The sequence below is a fragment of the Mauremys mutica genome, chromosome 20 (assembly GCF_020497125.1).
Source record: "Mauremys mutica isolate MM-2020 ecotype Southern chromosome 20, ASM2049712v1, whole genome shotgun sequence".
NCBI lineage: Eukaryota > Metazoa > Chordata > Testudines > Geoemydidae > Mauremys > Mauremys mutica.
In genome coordinates, this window is record NC_059091.1 from 19,123,239 (window position 1) to 19,138,523 (window position 15,285).

The window sequence follows — 15,285 nt, forward strand, 5'->3', positions numbered from 1 at the left end:
CCTCGCCCGATTTCTCAGCAGCTGACTGTGGAAGAGGTGGACGATAAGGTGCGAGGAGTTGACAATGGCCATAAGTGCAGCGATGATCGCAGCGGACTCCATGCTCGCAGTGCTGTGGCATCCACGCTGTAACTGACCAGAGAAGTGCGCGAACAGATTTCCCGCCGGCGCTTTCAGGGAGGGAGGGCGGGAGTGACGGTTGCATGACGACAGTTACCCAAAACCACCCTCGACACATTTTTCCCCCAGCAGGCATTGGGGGCTCTACCCAGCATTCCAATGGGAAGCGGGGACTGCGGGAACTGTGGGATAGCTGCCCAGAATGCACCGCTTCCAATGTCGACGCTTGCCCCGTTAGTGTGGACTCACAAAGTCGAATTAGTGTCCTTAGTGTGGATACACAAATTCGACTTCATAAGGTCGAATCCACAAATTCGACCTAAGTTAAATCAGTGTAGACATTCCCTTAGAGTCCAGCTCTGGCACAGAGCAGAGCAGCCCAGCGGGGTGGGCTAAGGGGGGAGCGCCTTCGGCATGCAGACGAGTAGGCTGTTATCCTGCAGTGGGGCGATGTGATGGGCACTCAGTAAACAGATGGGGGGGTCAGTCACCCCTGGGCGAGCCTGGTGCATTGTGACAAGGGTGTGCGAGGGAAATCCTGCCCTCGGTGCCCCCTGCATGACCCTGCTCCGCCCCCCCATGGTCCTCTCCGTGCCCCTAATGGCCACGTTGACCTTCCCAGGTCTGGGCAGGTGCAGCCAACTGAGCTGGGCTAACGATTCAGTCTGAGGATACTGGATCCGGATGAGAGTTCGGCTCGTCCGCCGGTAGCCGGGCTGGCTGTGCCGGGTTGGGGTGTGTTCGTGCCAGTGCTGAGAGCGTTGTGTGCCCGTCACTCCAGTCAGTGGATCTGCCTGACACACGTGTGTGTGTGTGTGTGTGTGTGTGTGTGTGTGTGTGTGTTGTGATAAACTCAGGACAGACAGTTGCAAGAGGGGGGTAGGAGTCAGTCCCAGAGGGTTAAAAAGCCCTCCTCCTTATCAACTGAGAGACAACTACAGGTCAATCAGGTTCAGCTGAGAAAGGGTTACCAAGGTAGCAAATTAGAATCAGCTGAGGGGGAGCTACCTGAAGGTAATTAGGACCAGGTGATTTCAACTTGGGGCTGCCTGAGACCTTTTTAAACCCCTTCCTGGGAGGAAGGAGGGGGGGAAGCTGAGAGAGAAGGAGCCTGGCTGCCAGGAGTGTTGGAGCAGCAAGCCTCCCCAGGAGGAGCGGCAGTACGCTCTCCCACAAGGCAGGAAAAAGACTTACTGTAAATAAGGCTGGTGGGAAGACAGGGACCAGACTTCCCCTGAGTCCTAAGGGGGACTGCAATTGCCCAAGCCTTTCTCCCCAGGGCTAAAAACAGCAGAGGCTGGGGAGACTGAGAAGGTACTTTGCCACAGTGTGATTTTTCCACAGTCCATTCCTAGAGCAGCTCCCCACCCTCGTCAGCCCAGCCCCTGCACCCTTGGGATGTGCTCCTGCCCCAGAGTTTGGGCCCAGGCTGATGCCAGCCCGGATCCCTCCCTCCCGCCAGCAGCTGGGCTCTGCGGTGGCTCTGGTCCAGCGCCCCAGGGCGAGTGCACGTCTGTCCGGCGTGGGGGAGGGCAGAGACGGAGACTGTCTGCACTTTGTCTGGGGCCGCGGCTGCGGGAGTTGGGCCCTTTCCATTGCATCAGGGGGAGAATCACCCGATTGTCCCGGGATCATTTCTCAGCGCCAGCCTCGGTTCCTCCAGCGCCCGGGAGATGGGGGTGGCTCTGATTCCACCCCCCAGACTGACCTCAGGGGCGGGACGTCCTCGGGACTGGGATGGTACCAATGAGGCTGTGTCGGGGGCGGGGGGGGTCTCTGACAGTCCGTGCAGGTTGGGGGAGGGCACATCCCTCCCTTACACCGTTTCACAGCAGGGTTACTCCAAATTTATACCCCCACATGGGATATGGGAACTAAGAGCTTCTGTTCAGGTGCTGGTAACTGGGCCTGGTTTACAATGGGGTGACTCTGGGGGCAGTGAGAGGAGACTCTGCCCCCCAATCCCCCAGGCTGATGGTGCCAAACTTTCCATGCTCAGATCCCCCGCCCTAAACAGCCAGGAGTGTCTCTGCTGTGGCTGGCCTAGCGAAGGGCCAACTGGTACTGGGGGTTGCAGAGGGCAGCCCAGGGGTAGGCCAAGGCAGCAGGTCCAAACCCCTTTGCCTGTGATGAGTAGGCTGATACTGCAGTCTGCCCCAGAGTGTGGGGCTAGACAATGACTGGCAGTAGCCAATACTGAGGCAAGGTGGGGATAGAGGGTGGGGGTTCCCCGAGAAGGGGAGACCCAGAGAGAAAGGGGTTACTGCCAGGGGCAGCACCCCATGTGAAAGGGCACCGGGTCCAGGGAGGGACACAGGGGCCAGAGGACAGGAGGATCACCAGCCTGCAGAGGGCACTCCAGTGCTGGAAAAGAGCTAATTCCCGGAGTCACCAGCAGGAGGCGCCGCGGGGGTGAGTCCGACCCGTCTACACGTGGTGGAGAATGCGGGGATAGCGGTCCGCCCCTGATACAAGGGGCCAGGGCAAGGACTATGGACTATTGCCTGAACTTTGAGACTTGACAGACTGAAGAAAAGATGGACTATTATTGGAGAGCCTGTGTGGCCCGGCTCGCCGAGCAGCAAGCGGGGTTGCTTCAATTGCTGTGGGGGCGGGCACATGGACGTCAACGAGGGCCAGGTACCTTGGGCTGGAGGCCAGTGCCGGGGCCTAAAAACTGTTTCGCCTGCGGGCGACGGGGACACTTGAGAAGGGTGTGCCCCTACTGGGTTGGGGCAGAGAGGCCTCACCCAGACAAGACTCGAGTGCCCCCTGTGAACTTAACAGGGGGGCTCCAAACTTGTGGGGCTTGTGGGGAGCAGGGATACCTAAAGAGGGAGTGCCCTCATAGAGCTCCCAAGGCCCGGGCCAGCCCGGAGGAAAGGGCTAGGGCCCAAACTACCAGGACTGGGGCCGTGGCAGGGGGACGGCGCCGAGGGTGCTTCCACTGCCACACCGAGGGACACATAAAGAGGCATTGCCCCCTGAAACAGAAAGGGGGAGTGCCTGAGATAAAGGCTTGGTCTGAGACCAGCCCCAGAGAAGGGGTGGTGAAGACCGAGGCCCCTAAAGACAAAGAGGCTGGGGGAGAGAGGCCCCACCTAAATCAGGGAATGCACATAAGGGCCGGGAGGGCCGAGGTGGGAACCCAAACAGAAGTGGGGACCCACGTAGGACTAGGGAGGTCTATGGTGGGAACCCAGACAATGGAGGAAACAAGCAGGCTGCTCCAAGTGCTGGAGAACCTGCGAGCAGAAAGAGATTCTCTGTGGGCCCAGCTGAGGAGAAAGCTGGGCCGGTAGAGCACCCCCCCTCCCCCCGGTGGAGGGGTTCTTGAGGTGGGGGGTGTGTAGCAGGGTGGACCCTGCGCCTGCTGTGAGGGGTTTAAAAGTGGCCTGGCAGGGCTTGAGAGCGGCTGCTCTCAAGGCTGGGCTGATTGAGGGAGTGGCTGCAGGTGAGGCCACGCCCCAAACTGAGCCACAGCTGGCCCCTATAAAAGGCCAGGGAAGCCAGAAGTACAGAGAGTCTTCCTCTGCCTGAAGAGGAGGAAGGGCCTGGCTGCAGGGGCTATAGGCAAGGTACCTAGGGTGAAGCAGGGCTGGGGAAAGGCTGAGGAGCTGGGGCGCTCCAGCCTAGAAAGCCCCAGGCTGCGGCCTAGCGAAGGGCCAACTAGTACTGGGGGTTGCAGAGGGCAGCCCAGGGGTAGGCCAAGGCAGCAGGTCCAAACCCCTTTGCCTGTGATGAGTAGGCTGATACTGCAGTCTGCCCCAGAGTGTGGGGCTAGACAATGACTGGCAGTAGCCATATACTGAGGCAAGGTGGGGATAAAGGGTGGGGGTTCCCTGAGAAGGGGAGACCCAGAGAGAAAGGGGTTACTGCCAGGGGCAGCACCCCATGTGAAAGGGCACCGGGTCCAGGGAGGGACACGGGGGGCCAGAGGACAGGAGGATCACCAGCCTGCTGAGGGCACTCCAGCGCTGGAAAAGAGCTAATTCCCGGAGTCACCAGCAGGAGGCGCCGTGGGGGTGAGTCTGACCCATCTACAGGGGCCATGTGGGACCCAGAGAGCAGGGGGTCCAGTTTGGGGGTTCAGGTGCGAATCTGGGGTCAAGGGGGGCAGGTTGGATGCAGGGGTTGAGGGGGTTCAGGTGGGAACCCAGGGGTTGGGGGAGTTTGGCTCTCTCGAGTGCCTGCGTCAGCTCTTGGCCGAGGTTGTTCCATGATTCACGGCTTCCCGGCGCGGTGGGAGGGGACGGCGCTCACTGGTAGTGGTCACCGCCCGGCCGTTGCCGTCTGAGGGGGCAGCCTGGGGGGGCGCGATACCCCGGCTCCTGCCGGCTACACGGGACCCCAGGGGCAGCAGCAGCAGCAAGCCCTGGGTAAAGTGCTGGAGTGTTATTATTGCAGTCCTGGGCTGACCCAGCAGGGGGCGCTGTGGGGAGCAGGGCAGAAGCGCCAGCTGTGGGGGGAGCCCCTAGTTGCTCCAGTTCCAGCCTCTGCCAGCAGGGGGCGCTGTGGGGAGCAGGGCGGGAGAAAATACTGATTCCCTGCTAAGAGGGTTGCACTGAGGCTGGTGGCAGGGGGTTGCTTGGGGGATTCTGGCCATGTCCCAGGGGGGTAGAGGGGGCAGGGCCCCACGATTACTCCTCTCTGGGCAGAGTCACGGCAGCTCGTCGCCGGCGGGAAGGTTTGAAGGATTCTCCCTCCATTCCGGCCTGGCTGGTGTTTGAGCAGCAGGGAGGGTCCTGGGGGCTCCTTGTCCCTGCATCTGATGCTGCAGCAGGCTGCCGGTGTGTGTGAACGTACGTGTCTGTACCTCTGTGCCCATGCATGAGTGTGCAGCACACGTGTGTGCCTGTGCGTGGGTGTGGGCACACCAGTATGTACATCGGTACTTGTTCACAGGTGTGAGCGCACATCTGCATGTTTGTGTGCATGCCACAGTGTGTGTGCATGTGAGCACTAGTGTGTGTGGTGCATGTGCCTGGCGTGCGGGGAAATTATCCTGCTCAGGCAGTATGGGGACTCGGGGGACAGTTGAGGGACCAGTCCCAGGACAGCATGGACACTGGGGCTGGGGCCTTCATGGGGCCTGTGGCGCCCCCTAGTGGCTGAGGCTGTGCAGTGACGCTCTGTGGACCCAGGTTTGATGGGGGCCGGGGAAGGTGTTGGGGGGGCTGGACTGGCCTTGGGGATCAGGTCCCCTGTGCTCCAGTCTAGCCCACGATGGTGAAGACTAAAAATTGCTGACAGGCATCGTATGAAATGAGTTTGGCCCTGCTTCCAAGCTGGGCATCAGGACTCCTGGGTTCCGAACCAGCTCTGGGATGGGGGAGTGGGGTCTAGAGGTTAGATTGGAGGCTAAGACCCAGGACTTCTGGGTTCTATCCCCAGCTCGGAGGGGGAGTAGTGACTAGTGGTTAGAGCTGGGGTAGGCATCAGGACTCCTGGGTTCTATTCCTAGCTCTGCCCCTGCACCAATGGCCCATCTCAGAAGAAAGGCCTCTAAGGGGCAAACCCCTTTGCCCCGGGTCGGGTGCGGGGTGTCCCAGCAAGCCTGGGGCTGCCTGGGAACAGGCCCTGCTGCTGCCCCTGTTATAAAGAGCCCGAATAGCCAACACGTCCCCTCTCAGGGCAGGACGCCGGCTCGTGTTTTAACGGGGAGGGGACGTCACCCTCAGGGCTGACTGCCCTGGGACGCGGCAGCTTCTCCATCACGTGGAGTCGCACAGACAGGCTGTCCCCTCTCCAGCTCTGCGCTAGCTCCATCCCCAGCTACGGGCTGGATGCAGGAACCCCTGGGTCATTCTGTGGCCCGTGCAGTGCGAGAGGCCGGATCAGCCTGCTCCCGTCCTGGCCTTAGACTCTCTGAATTAATGGCTTGGCCTTCGCTCCCAGGGGAACTGTGATGCTGTCACCTCCCCAGGTCCCTCGTCCTCCATGGAGTCTCCCCGGGGGAGATCATCCGGAGCTGAATTTCAAAGCCGCAACCCCTTTCTAGCTCCCGTCCTAGGAAAGCACAATGGGGTTCCCCAGCCCACTGGGCTTCCCCTTTGCACAGCACCTCGGGCACTCAGCCCCGGGTCCTTTAGCATCTGGTTCTTCGCACCCGCGTGTGGTTAATGACTCAGAGCAACAGGCTCTAAATAAACATCAGCAGGAGGGGGCGGATCTGGGGCGACACCTGAGTGAAAAGCAGATGAACAAAAGCCTGTGTTGTGCCCCATCCCCCGCTCGGTGCTTCCTTTCCAAGTGGGTTTGTCCATTGCATGGACGCACTGGGTGACCTTGGGTAAGTTGTTACCCCTCACTGTGCCTCAGTTTCCCCATCCTCCCTGACAATGGGGGCTCCTGGTCTTTGTTGCTCATACACACAATAAAAGACCCAGTTGCCCTGGCCGAAAGCCCAGTTCCCAACTGGAACCAGTTAAAAAAATATGACCAGGGATCCCAGCTGGGGCTGATTTCCCAGCACACCAGGTTTCTGCATTTTTAATTCCACCATCGGCAGGGCCCTGACTGGCCATTGGCCCGGGATTGGCAGGACTGGGGTGGCTGGGGGTGTGTGCAGCTGAGTGGCGGTTACCATCTGCCCATGGGGCCTCACCCTGTCTCTGCCTTCCAGGGCTCTGCATCGCCCTGTGCCTGTGGGGCACTGTGGCCCAGAATCATGGCGTACAAGGTAAGGCCGACTCCTCCTGGCTAACCTTCCCCAGCGCTCCCGGCTGCCCGGGCTCCGGCCTCCACCCCCTCCGGCCCCTTTCCCTTGTGGGAGGAGAGCAGAGTCAGGGGTCTGGGCGTGGGAGTCTTGGGGTGGGTTTACAGAGCACGGTGGGTGCGTGCAGGGGAGAGGAGAAGGCCCCTGTGTAGCCCTCCCCTTCCCTTCCCAGCCCCGTGGCCAGCAGAGAATAGACCCTGGGGCCCAGGGCTCTACGCTGGGGGCTGGAGTGAGGGGCAGGTCCCCTTTGTAGCCAAGGGCCAGGTTATTAACCAGCCCGAATCAAAGCCCCTGATGGCGCAGATGCTAGAAGTGGCATTTGTAGGTGCCCTCCCCCTCTAAAATCAGGCTGAACTGAAACCTGGGACTCACGTGCCCAGCTGGGCAGCGTTTGGGATCTGGACTCTGCACCCCGAGCCCAGCTCTGCTGCAAATCCCAAGCCCTGCAGCCGGCTGAGCTGCGCTGGGATCCTTCCCCTCATGCTGGTCAGAGGGATGGATCCCAGCGGAGCCCAAACACGGGGCAGCTAAAGGAACCAGGAGCCCCCGTAGGCAGGTCACAATCTGGGTCATGGGAGGCAGCTCAGGATCCAAACTGGCCTCATACCCGATTCCGCTCTCAGTCAATCCAGAGCAGAGCCGGGCAGGAATTTCCCAAGGAACCATTTTCAGAGGAATGTTTGGTTTTACCCGGGAAAAAACTGCTTGCGGGGGGGCGGGCGGGGAGGAGAATAATTTTCAAAACCAAAATTCCCATTTTCCGGTTTGAAACGAGGTTTCGATTTGAAATTGATACTAATGAGAGTAACGACGACAGCAATAAAAAGGAGAAAAATTGGGTGAGATCGAAATGTTTCACTTGAAGCGACGCCCGGCTCTGGCGGCTCTGCCTGTCTGTGCCTGAGGCAGGTCTGCCCGGGGGCGGCGGCAAGTGGGGCAATTTGCCCCAGGCCCCCACGAGAATACAGTATTCTATAGTATTGCAATTTTTTTTCATGGAAGGGGCCCCCAAAATTGCATTGCCCTAGGCCCCCTGAATCCTCTGGGCCGCCCTGGCCTGGGGCACCCCGGGGAGCCAAGGCCTCCTGTGCAGCCAAGGGCAGCTTGTGGCCAGGCGGTGGATGACGTCGGAGCTGTTTGCCAGACGCCCAGGGATGAAAATCAGCGAATGGGGCGTGTGAAAGGAGTCGATCCCCCTGTGTGTGTGGGGGGGGGAGGAGCCGCTCTGCACTGGCTGACCCTGCCCAGCTGTTCCCACCCCTGCAGGTACCACTGGGGACTGCAACAGCCATATGCTGTGCCCAGCAAAGGCCAAGTGTGTGAACAGCACCCACTGCACCTGCCTAGATGGATACCTGCCAAGGGGGAATCGCTTCTTCACCGACCCAACGGAGCCCTGTGACGGTAACGGGGCTCCCACGTTGTCCTGGGGGGGCTGGGACAGAGCAGGGCATTAAGGGCCGGAGCAGCCAACTCCACTGACTGCAGGGCCTGCTGGGGGTGCTCAGCCCGGCTGGGGGATGAGGGGGGAAGCAGCTCGGGTGAGGACCCCTCCTGGGGATCGAACCGGGGCCTCCAGAGTGAGCAGCAGGAGCCAGGAGTGTTGGGCTCTGTGAATGGGCACAGGGTGGGGGGGCCCATCACACTGACCCATCTGAATCCCAGCCTGGGCCCTAATCAGCCCCTGGCTGTGCAGGGGCAGAGGGGCCCCACGGGAGCAGAATGGGGCAGCCCTGGCTAAACTCCCCCCCCCCCCCTCGTGCCACGCAGGGATACAAGGAGGGAGGGGGCAGAGGACAGGCAGCTTGTCATACACACCCCACAGTACACAGGGAGCCTGTAGTCCCAGGGGGAGTCTCCCATCACCCAGCTCAGTGCGGGGGTTGGGGGCTGATACGGGGAACGTCTCCCTGCCAGGACTGTACAGAGCGTCCCCTCTTGCATTACAGATATTAACGAGTGTCTGGGCCCGAGCAAGCCAGACTGTGGCCTCAACGCAAACTGCAACAACGTGCCTGGGAGTTACTACTGCACCTGCACCGATGGCTACGAGCCCAGCTCTGGGAAAGCCAAGTTCACGCACGCGAGTGAGAACAGCTGCCAGGGTGAGCTCTCCCCTGCCCCCACCTGCTGAGACCCCCCCACACACACACAAATGCTCGTTCCAGGCCTGGTGCTGCACCGGGGCTGCTGCCAGCTTTGGCAGTGGCCCCAGGGCCTCAGCGAGGCTGTGATGAGACGTGACCCTCGCCTGCTCCCCCAGAGTATGGGGCTGGGCTCACCCCATGCCCGGCGCTTGGATGGGGAATAAACAGACCCACGGAGCAAACTCCTTGTGCTGCAGAGATGCGCTGGGGAGGGGAGGGGACCCTCGCTGGCCCCAGCACGCAGCATCTGGGCTGCTCGTGTCCCCCTGAGCTGGGAAGGGGCCTCGTGTCTGGGCCATGGAAATAGCACCGTGCGCTCTGCCCCCTATGGGCCCTGGGGAGGAGAGAATAGCCACAGCACAGTGTGCTCCAGCCCCACCCCCGATCCTCCCCCATAGGTGCTGGGGGGCAGGGAATAGCTGCAGTGCTGGGCCCCAGCCTCAGCCCTACATCAGGGGCTAGGAGCAGGGTGGGGGCAGGACCACGACAGCAGCTCCCCACCAGCTGGGGTGGCCCCTTTTGCAGGGTGGGGGATTCTCCAGTGGCCGTTCCGCTGCCAGAGCAGCCTAGTGCTGCTTGAGTGTCGCTGAGAATCAGGCCTGTGATTGTTAAGCTGATAGAGCCCCGGTCACCTGGGTCCCATCACCCAGCTCAGTGTGGGGTCTGGAGGGTGATACAGGGAACGTCTCCCTGGCAGGACTGTACAGAGCGTCCCCTCTTGTGCTGCAGATATTGACAAGTGTCGGGGGCCGAACCTGGCAGACTGCGGACCCCACGCAAACTGCACCAACGTGGCTGGGAGTTACTACTGCAGCTGCATCGATGGCTACGAGCCCAGCTCTGGGAAAGCCAAGTTCATAAACACGAGTGAGAACAGCTGCCGGGGTGAGCTCTCCCCTGCCCCCAACGCACCCTGCTCAGTCCCCTGCCCCCCATAGACACACCCCTGAGCTCATTCCAGGCCTGGTGCTGCACCAGAGGCTGCTGCCAGCTGCAGCAAAGGCACCCGATCCACTCACCAGGGCTGTGATCAGCCATGACCCTCCACTGCTGCCCCAGCGTGCCTCGGTGTTTGGATTGGGACTAAACCCCTAGGTTTGCAGGGAGGTTCTGGGGAGGTAGGTGGGGCCCTCGCTCTCCCCAGCACACAGAATCCAGGCTGCTAGTGCCCCTGGGCCTGGGAGGGGGCCTCGTGGATGGTCCACGTACAGCACAGTGTGCTCTGCTCCCTATGGGCCTGGGGAGCAGGGAATAGCCCCAGCGCAGGGCACCCCAGTCACGCCCCCAATCTGCCCCCTCCCTCAGGGCTGGGAGCAGTGCCTTTTCCAGCCCCACACTGACAGGGAGCCCCCTGGCTGGGAGGGTGTTTCCTAGGGGGCCATTATGCCCCCTTAGGCAGCCAGGGCGGCCTGACCGGAGAAGGGGCCGGGGCATTCCAGGCCCTTGTTTGCGACGTTCAGCCGGTAGTTACAGCTTGTGTCAAGTCCCACCCGGCCATTCCCATGGAAACTGCCCGTTACACCCCCATTTGGGGGGCGCAGAGCACCGGGCCCGTAGCACTGGGAGAACTCAGGAGCCCATTGGTTCAAATGCTTCCCCTGGCAGAGACCTCGCCCAGCCGTTCCTGCGCCAGCCCCAGGCCGCGTGGGATCACCCCAGCCAGTGCCCTGGGGCGGGTCTAGGCACAAGAAGAAATCAGCGCCGCAGGGATCTCAGCCAGCGTCCCGGGGATTGTGCGGGGATAGCTGGTATCGGGAGCCGTGTGGAGAATCCCTAGGGCTTGGCCCCGGGGGGATTGATGGCGATCCCTGTTCTCTTTGGAAGCGCACTGATTATTCCAGTCCAGAGTGTCCGGACGGGGAGCGATTCCACAGGAGCTGTTACCCTCAATTTCCCCATGGACTTAAGCCCCTAGAGACACCCAATCTCAGAGCTCCCTGCAACTCGGAGCGAGTTTGGAAGCCGCGGGACACCCGTGTGCCCGAGGGAGGGGAGAGCTCTGGCCGCACCACCGACAACCCAGCGCGTGGCCCCCCTTCTCCAGCAGCCAGAGCGTTGGAACTGGGGAAAGCGCTTTGGAGCAGCGGCTGTGCTGTGGCTGGATGTGTGTACAGCACCTGGCACCACGGGGCCCCGGCTGCAGCGCTACCCGCTATAAACATCCCAATGGAACCAGGACGGGATGGATAAGGACAATGGAAGCTCCATTCCCATCCCGCATGGGCTCTGGGAAGCCTTCAGGGGCGGAACCCGATTGTACGTCGTTTCCAGAATAAAGCAGGTTCTGGAAACACGGAGCTGCCTTGGTGCTGTCAGGAGAACCCGTGAGTGTCGCAGGGTCGAGGGGCGGAGGAGGCAGCAGTTGGCAGGATGCAGCTGGTAGGTTCTGACAGGTTCAGTCTGTCCCGGGAGCAGCTCAGCCTCTGAAGAGGCAAAACCGGGCACCAGCCAGGCTGAGACACAAGTAACGTTGGCACTTGCACAGTACAGATGGGATCAGAGCTGGGGCCCATCTAGCCTGGTATCCCGGCTCCAACGGGCCAAAGCCAGATGCTGCAGAGGACAGTGGAAGAGCCCTGCACTGGCAGCCGGGGGATAATCTGCCCTCACGTCCTGGTCTCTAATACTCAGCTGGGCTGAAGCCCCACAGCAGGAGGTTTTCTCTCTCTTCCCAAACGTTTGTGCCCTTTAACTATGATCCCTCTGGCTGTTCTCATCATCCATAGGAATGTCCAGTCGCTCCTGGAATCTTGCTAAATTCTTGGCCTCGGGGACTCCTGTGGAGGGGAGTTCCACAGGCTAATCGCACATTGCACGAAACAGCCTTTCCTTGGCTCAGTTCCGAATTTCCCCTCTTCTCACTTCCCTGACTGGCCCTGGCTCTTGTGTTATGAGGTGGGGAGAACAGAAGCTCCCCATCTCCCTTCTCTATCCCCGCCAGGCATTTATAGACTCTTAACACGTCCCCTCTTACGTTCACTCTAAAGTGACGGTCCCAGTCTGTTCAATCTCTCTCCACAGAGGGTTTTTCCAGCCGCTGATCATTCTCATTGCCTGTCTCTGAACCCCTCTGGTTCTGCATGCTCTGTGTGCAAGGGGGTGCCCAGGGCAGCTCGTGGGTTGCAGAGGAGGTCACCCCATTGACTGATATCCAGGCATTAGACCAGCCCTCATGTTAGTCTCTATCCCCTTCCTCCAAAGCAGCTCCCCATTTGTCCCCTCCAGGGGCGGACGGCTCATTCAGACATTGCCGTCTTCACTGATATCACGGCACTGGGCATCGCCAGATCAGCTTGGTAGCTTTAGCAAGCAGCAGGCGCGTGTCCCGGCAGGACTGCATTTCCCTTCCCAGCTGGAGTGGCTCATTCCGGACAATAGCCACTTGCTCCCGTTCGCTGACCCAGTCACTGAACTCCTGGCTCTAACCAGCCCTGTCTGCCCAGAGCATGGTGCATGTCGGATGCCTGGATTATCCCCCAGCAGCATCACCCCAGTTCTCAAGGTCCAGCTCCTAGATCAGCCTGACCCAGCGCTTTCTCTCCCCTTGCAGACATTGACGAGTGCCAGTGAAACACCACAATCTGTGAGCCCCACGGGAACTGCATCAACATGCCAGGGAGTTACATGTGTAAATGCAGTTGGGGATTTGGGAAGAGTCAAAAGGATACATCTAAGATCTGCCCAGGTACAATGGGAGCTGGAAACAGTTGTGGCAAAGGCATGATGCTTCTGGCTTGTCTGGAGTGTTGCTTACATGTGGCGTTGCCTTAAAGTCCCACCTCCTGGAGTCATGTGATTCTGCTTTTGGCTAAAATCAAATGGATTTTTTTTTAAATCTTGTCATTTTTAAACCAATCTTGACTTTTTTGCAGCCTGGCTCATGGTTTGGGGTTTTATTGATTGCTTGGCGTTGGTGATGCTGTTAATGCACCGTCACTGAGCTGACCCGGGATCTCTGACACTAACCCGCATGCCTGGATGGGGAAGCTAACCAGGTTGGCCTGAGGTCTCACTCTTTCTCTGCGCCACACTCAGGCACAGTGTCTGTTCTGACTCTTACAAATTGGAAACTGATCCTGGGGCCTGAAGGTCGCCATGTCTCTTGCCATGGTGCTTAATTCCACCGAAGCACGAGCATAGGGGATGTCATTAGAAGCTGCAAAATCCCCCCAAACCTGCAGCTGCCGTCAGAGCTCAAGATGCTCTTTCGTAACAGAGCTTTGAGGTGGGGGCAGGTCAGGTCTTTGCAAAGCAAACTGGGCTGAGACAGAGCCAAGGACTCTGTGTTGGATCAACCTTTAATACAGCTTGGGCTCAGAAAGCCCCTTAGTTTCTGGAACCCCATTAACTGAACCCTCAGCCGCTGCTAAGGCTGGGGAAGGAGCTGGTATCATGAAGAAACAAGCCTGGGTCATTAGCATGAATCAAACCCAGGACCTGTCTGCTGAAAGCACAGATCTCAGCTGTTGGTGCTAAGGGAGTAACTCCATTAGCCAGTCATTGTAGCAGGCTGTTATCTACTTATGGGAACCAGCCACTAGACCAGGACTCTCTCCTTGTTCCGCGGCTCAGTGGCCTTCCCTAGAGCCTGGCACATACAAGGCCCCTCACAGGCATGGCATTGGCCCGTTGCCTTCCAAGAGGTTTAACAATGGAGCAAAAGTTGAGTTTCCTGCCAAAGGAACAAGGGATTTTTTCCAGCCCTGATGCACTCCCGGCCGTGAGCCAGGGGACACAAAGCTCCTCTCAGTGAGGGGGAGCAGAGGGTAAAATCTGCATGGTGAGGCAGGGGAGACACATTCTTGGCCTTCTCTGGAGGAAGTAAGCTGAAAGAGACAGGTGTAGTGGGTCGGGTGTGAGACTCAGGAGACTTGGGTTCTAGTCCTAGGTTTGTAACTGCTGGGTGTCCTTGGGCAATTCCCTGCCTCAGTTTTTTCTCCCACCTCTTGTCTATTTAGACTAGAAGCTCTTTATGGCCGTGTGTGTGCAGCGCTCTGGGTGCTGCCTTTATGCAAATAACGACCGAGGGGAAGCAGCGTAGCGGGAAATAGCAAAACGCTGCCACAGGAAAGAGAGAGACGGGGAGTCTGAGAAAGAGCTGCTGGAACACGGCCCAAGGGAAGGATCTGTGAGCGCCAGGGCCGCCTCTAGGTGTTTTGCAGCCCCAAGCAAAAAAATCTTTGACTGCCCCCCACCCCAGCCCTGGGCTCCCCCCTGAACCCCCTTGCTGCCCCAGCCTGGGCTCTCCCTCTCCCCACCCGCAGCCCCTGCCGCCCCAGTGCTGGGCTCCCCCCGTACCCCTTGTACCAGTGCCCTCCCCCCACCCGCAGCCCCTGCCGCCCCAGCCTTGGGCTCTCCCCCCCACCTGCACTCTCCTTCCGCCCCAGCCCTGGGTCACTGGTGACTCGCTCCCAGGGCGGGTCATTCAGCAGGAATTTTGGATGTGCACATAACACAGTCAGGATTGGTTCCCATATGGTTACAGAACTGCAGTAAAGTGGAACAATTTTCAGCTTGTGTGATTGGAGGATATCTGGATGCCTATTATAAGACTGTCCTACATAAATGAGGAAAAGTTGAGGTGCCTTTATTATTCTTTTGTTCCACTCTGTTTCTATGGGGAATTTGCCAGTGCAATATCACTGTCTTCCTTTTAAACAAATAAAACTTAAAAAAAAAAAAAAAAGGCAATGGCTGTTGAAAATAGCAATTCCAGTCCTAAAAACCACTGGGAAGCAAATCTTGCTCAATTTTATCCTACTTTTTCTACAGCAAGGGTATGTCTACACTACAGGATTATTCTGATTTTACAGAAACCGGTTTTTGGAAACAGATTGTATAAAGTCGAGTGCACGTGGCCACACTAAGCCCATTAATTCGGTGGTGTGTGTCCATGTACTGAGGCTAGCGTTGATTTCCGGAGCATTGCACTGTGGGTAGCTATCCCATAGCTATCCCATAGTTCCCGCAGTCTCCCCCACCAATTGGAATTCTGGGTTGAGATCACAATGCATGATGGAGCAAAAACAGTGTCACGGGTGATTCTGGGTAAATGTCGTCAGTCAATCCTCCCTCTGTGAAAGCAACGGCAGACAATCATTTCAGGCCCTTTTCCCTGGATTGCCCTGGCAGACGCCATGACACGGCTACCATGAAGAAACAACACTGACTTTATTGCCTCTGCAAGCAGAGATAAAACGTTGGGGAGCACAGCCTCCAGCTCCTATGATATTTCAGGCAGGACTGAATCTCCATTAGACAAAGCTTAAAGAAGGGAATGACCGGGAGTCATTCCCACTT

General features: G+C 59.0%; 1 protein-coding gene across 1 annotated transcript in view; it reads left to right on the forward strand.

Moving 5' to 3' along the window:
• Positions 1 to 15,285, forward strand: part of LOC123353460 (adhesion G protein-coupled receptor E5-like) — a 32,817-nt gene that overhangs the window by 10,149 nt on the left and 7,383 nt on the right. Inside the window, exons 2-6 of the mRNA XM_044994561.1 lie at positions 6,746 to 6,802; positions 8,105 to 8,242; positions 8,788 to 8,943; positions 9,715 to 9,870; positions 12,536 to 12,670. Of these exons, the coding sequence (XP_044850496.1) occupies positions 6,746 to 6,802; positions 8,105 to 8,242; positions 8,788 to 8,943; positions 9,715 to 9,870; positions 12,536 to 12,555 (527 nt within the window). The 3' untranslated portion in view covers positions 12,556 to 12,670. The remainder of the gene's footprint in view (positions 1 to 6,745; positions 6,803 to 8,104; positions 8,243 to 8,787; positions 8,944 to 9,714; positions 9,871 to 12,535; positions 12,671 to 15,285) is intronic.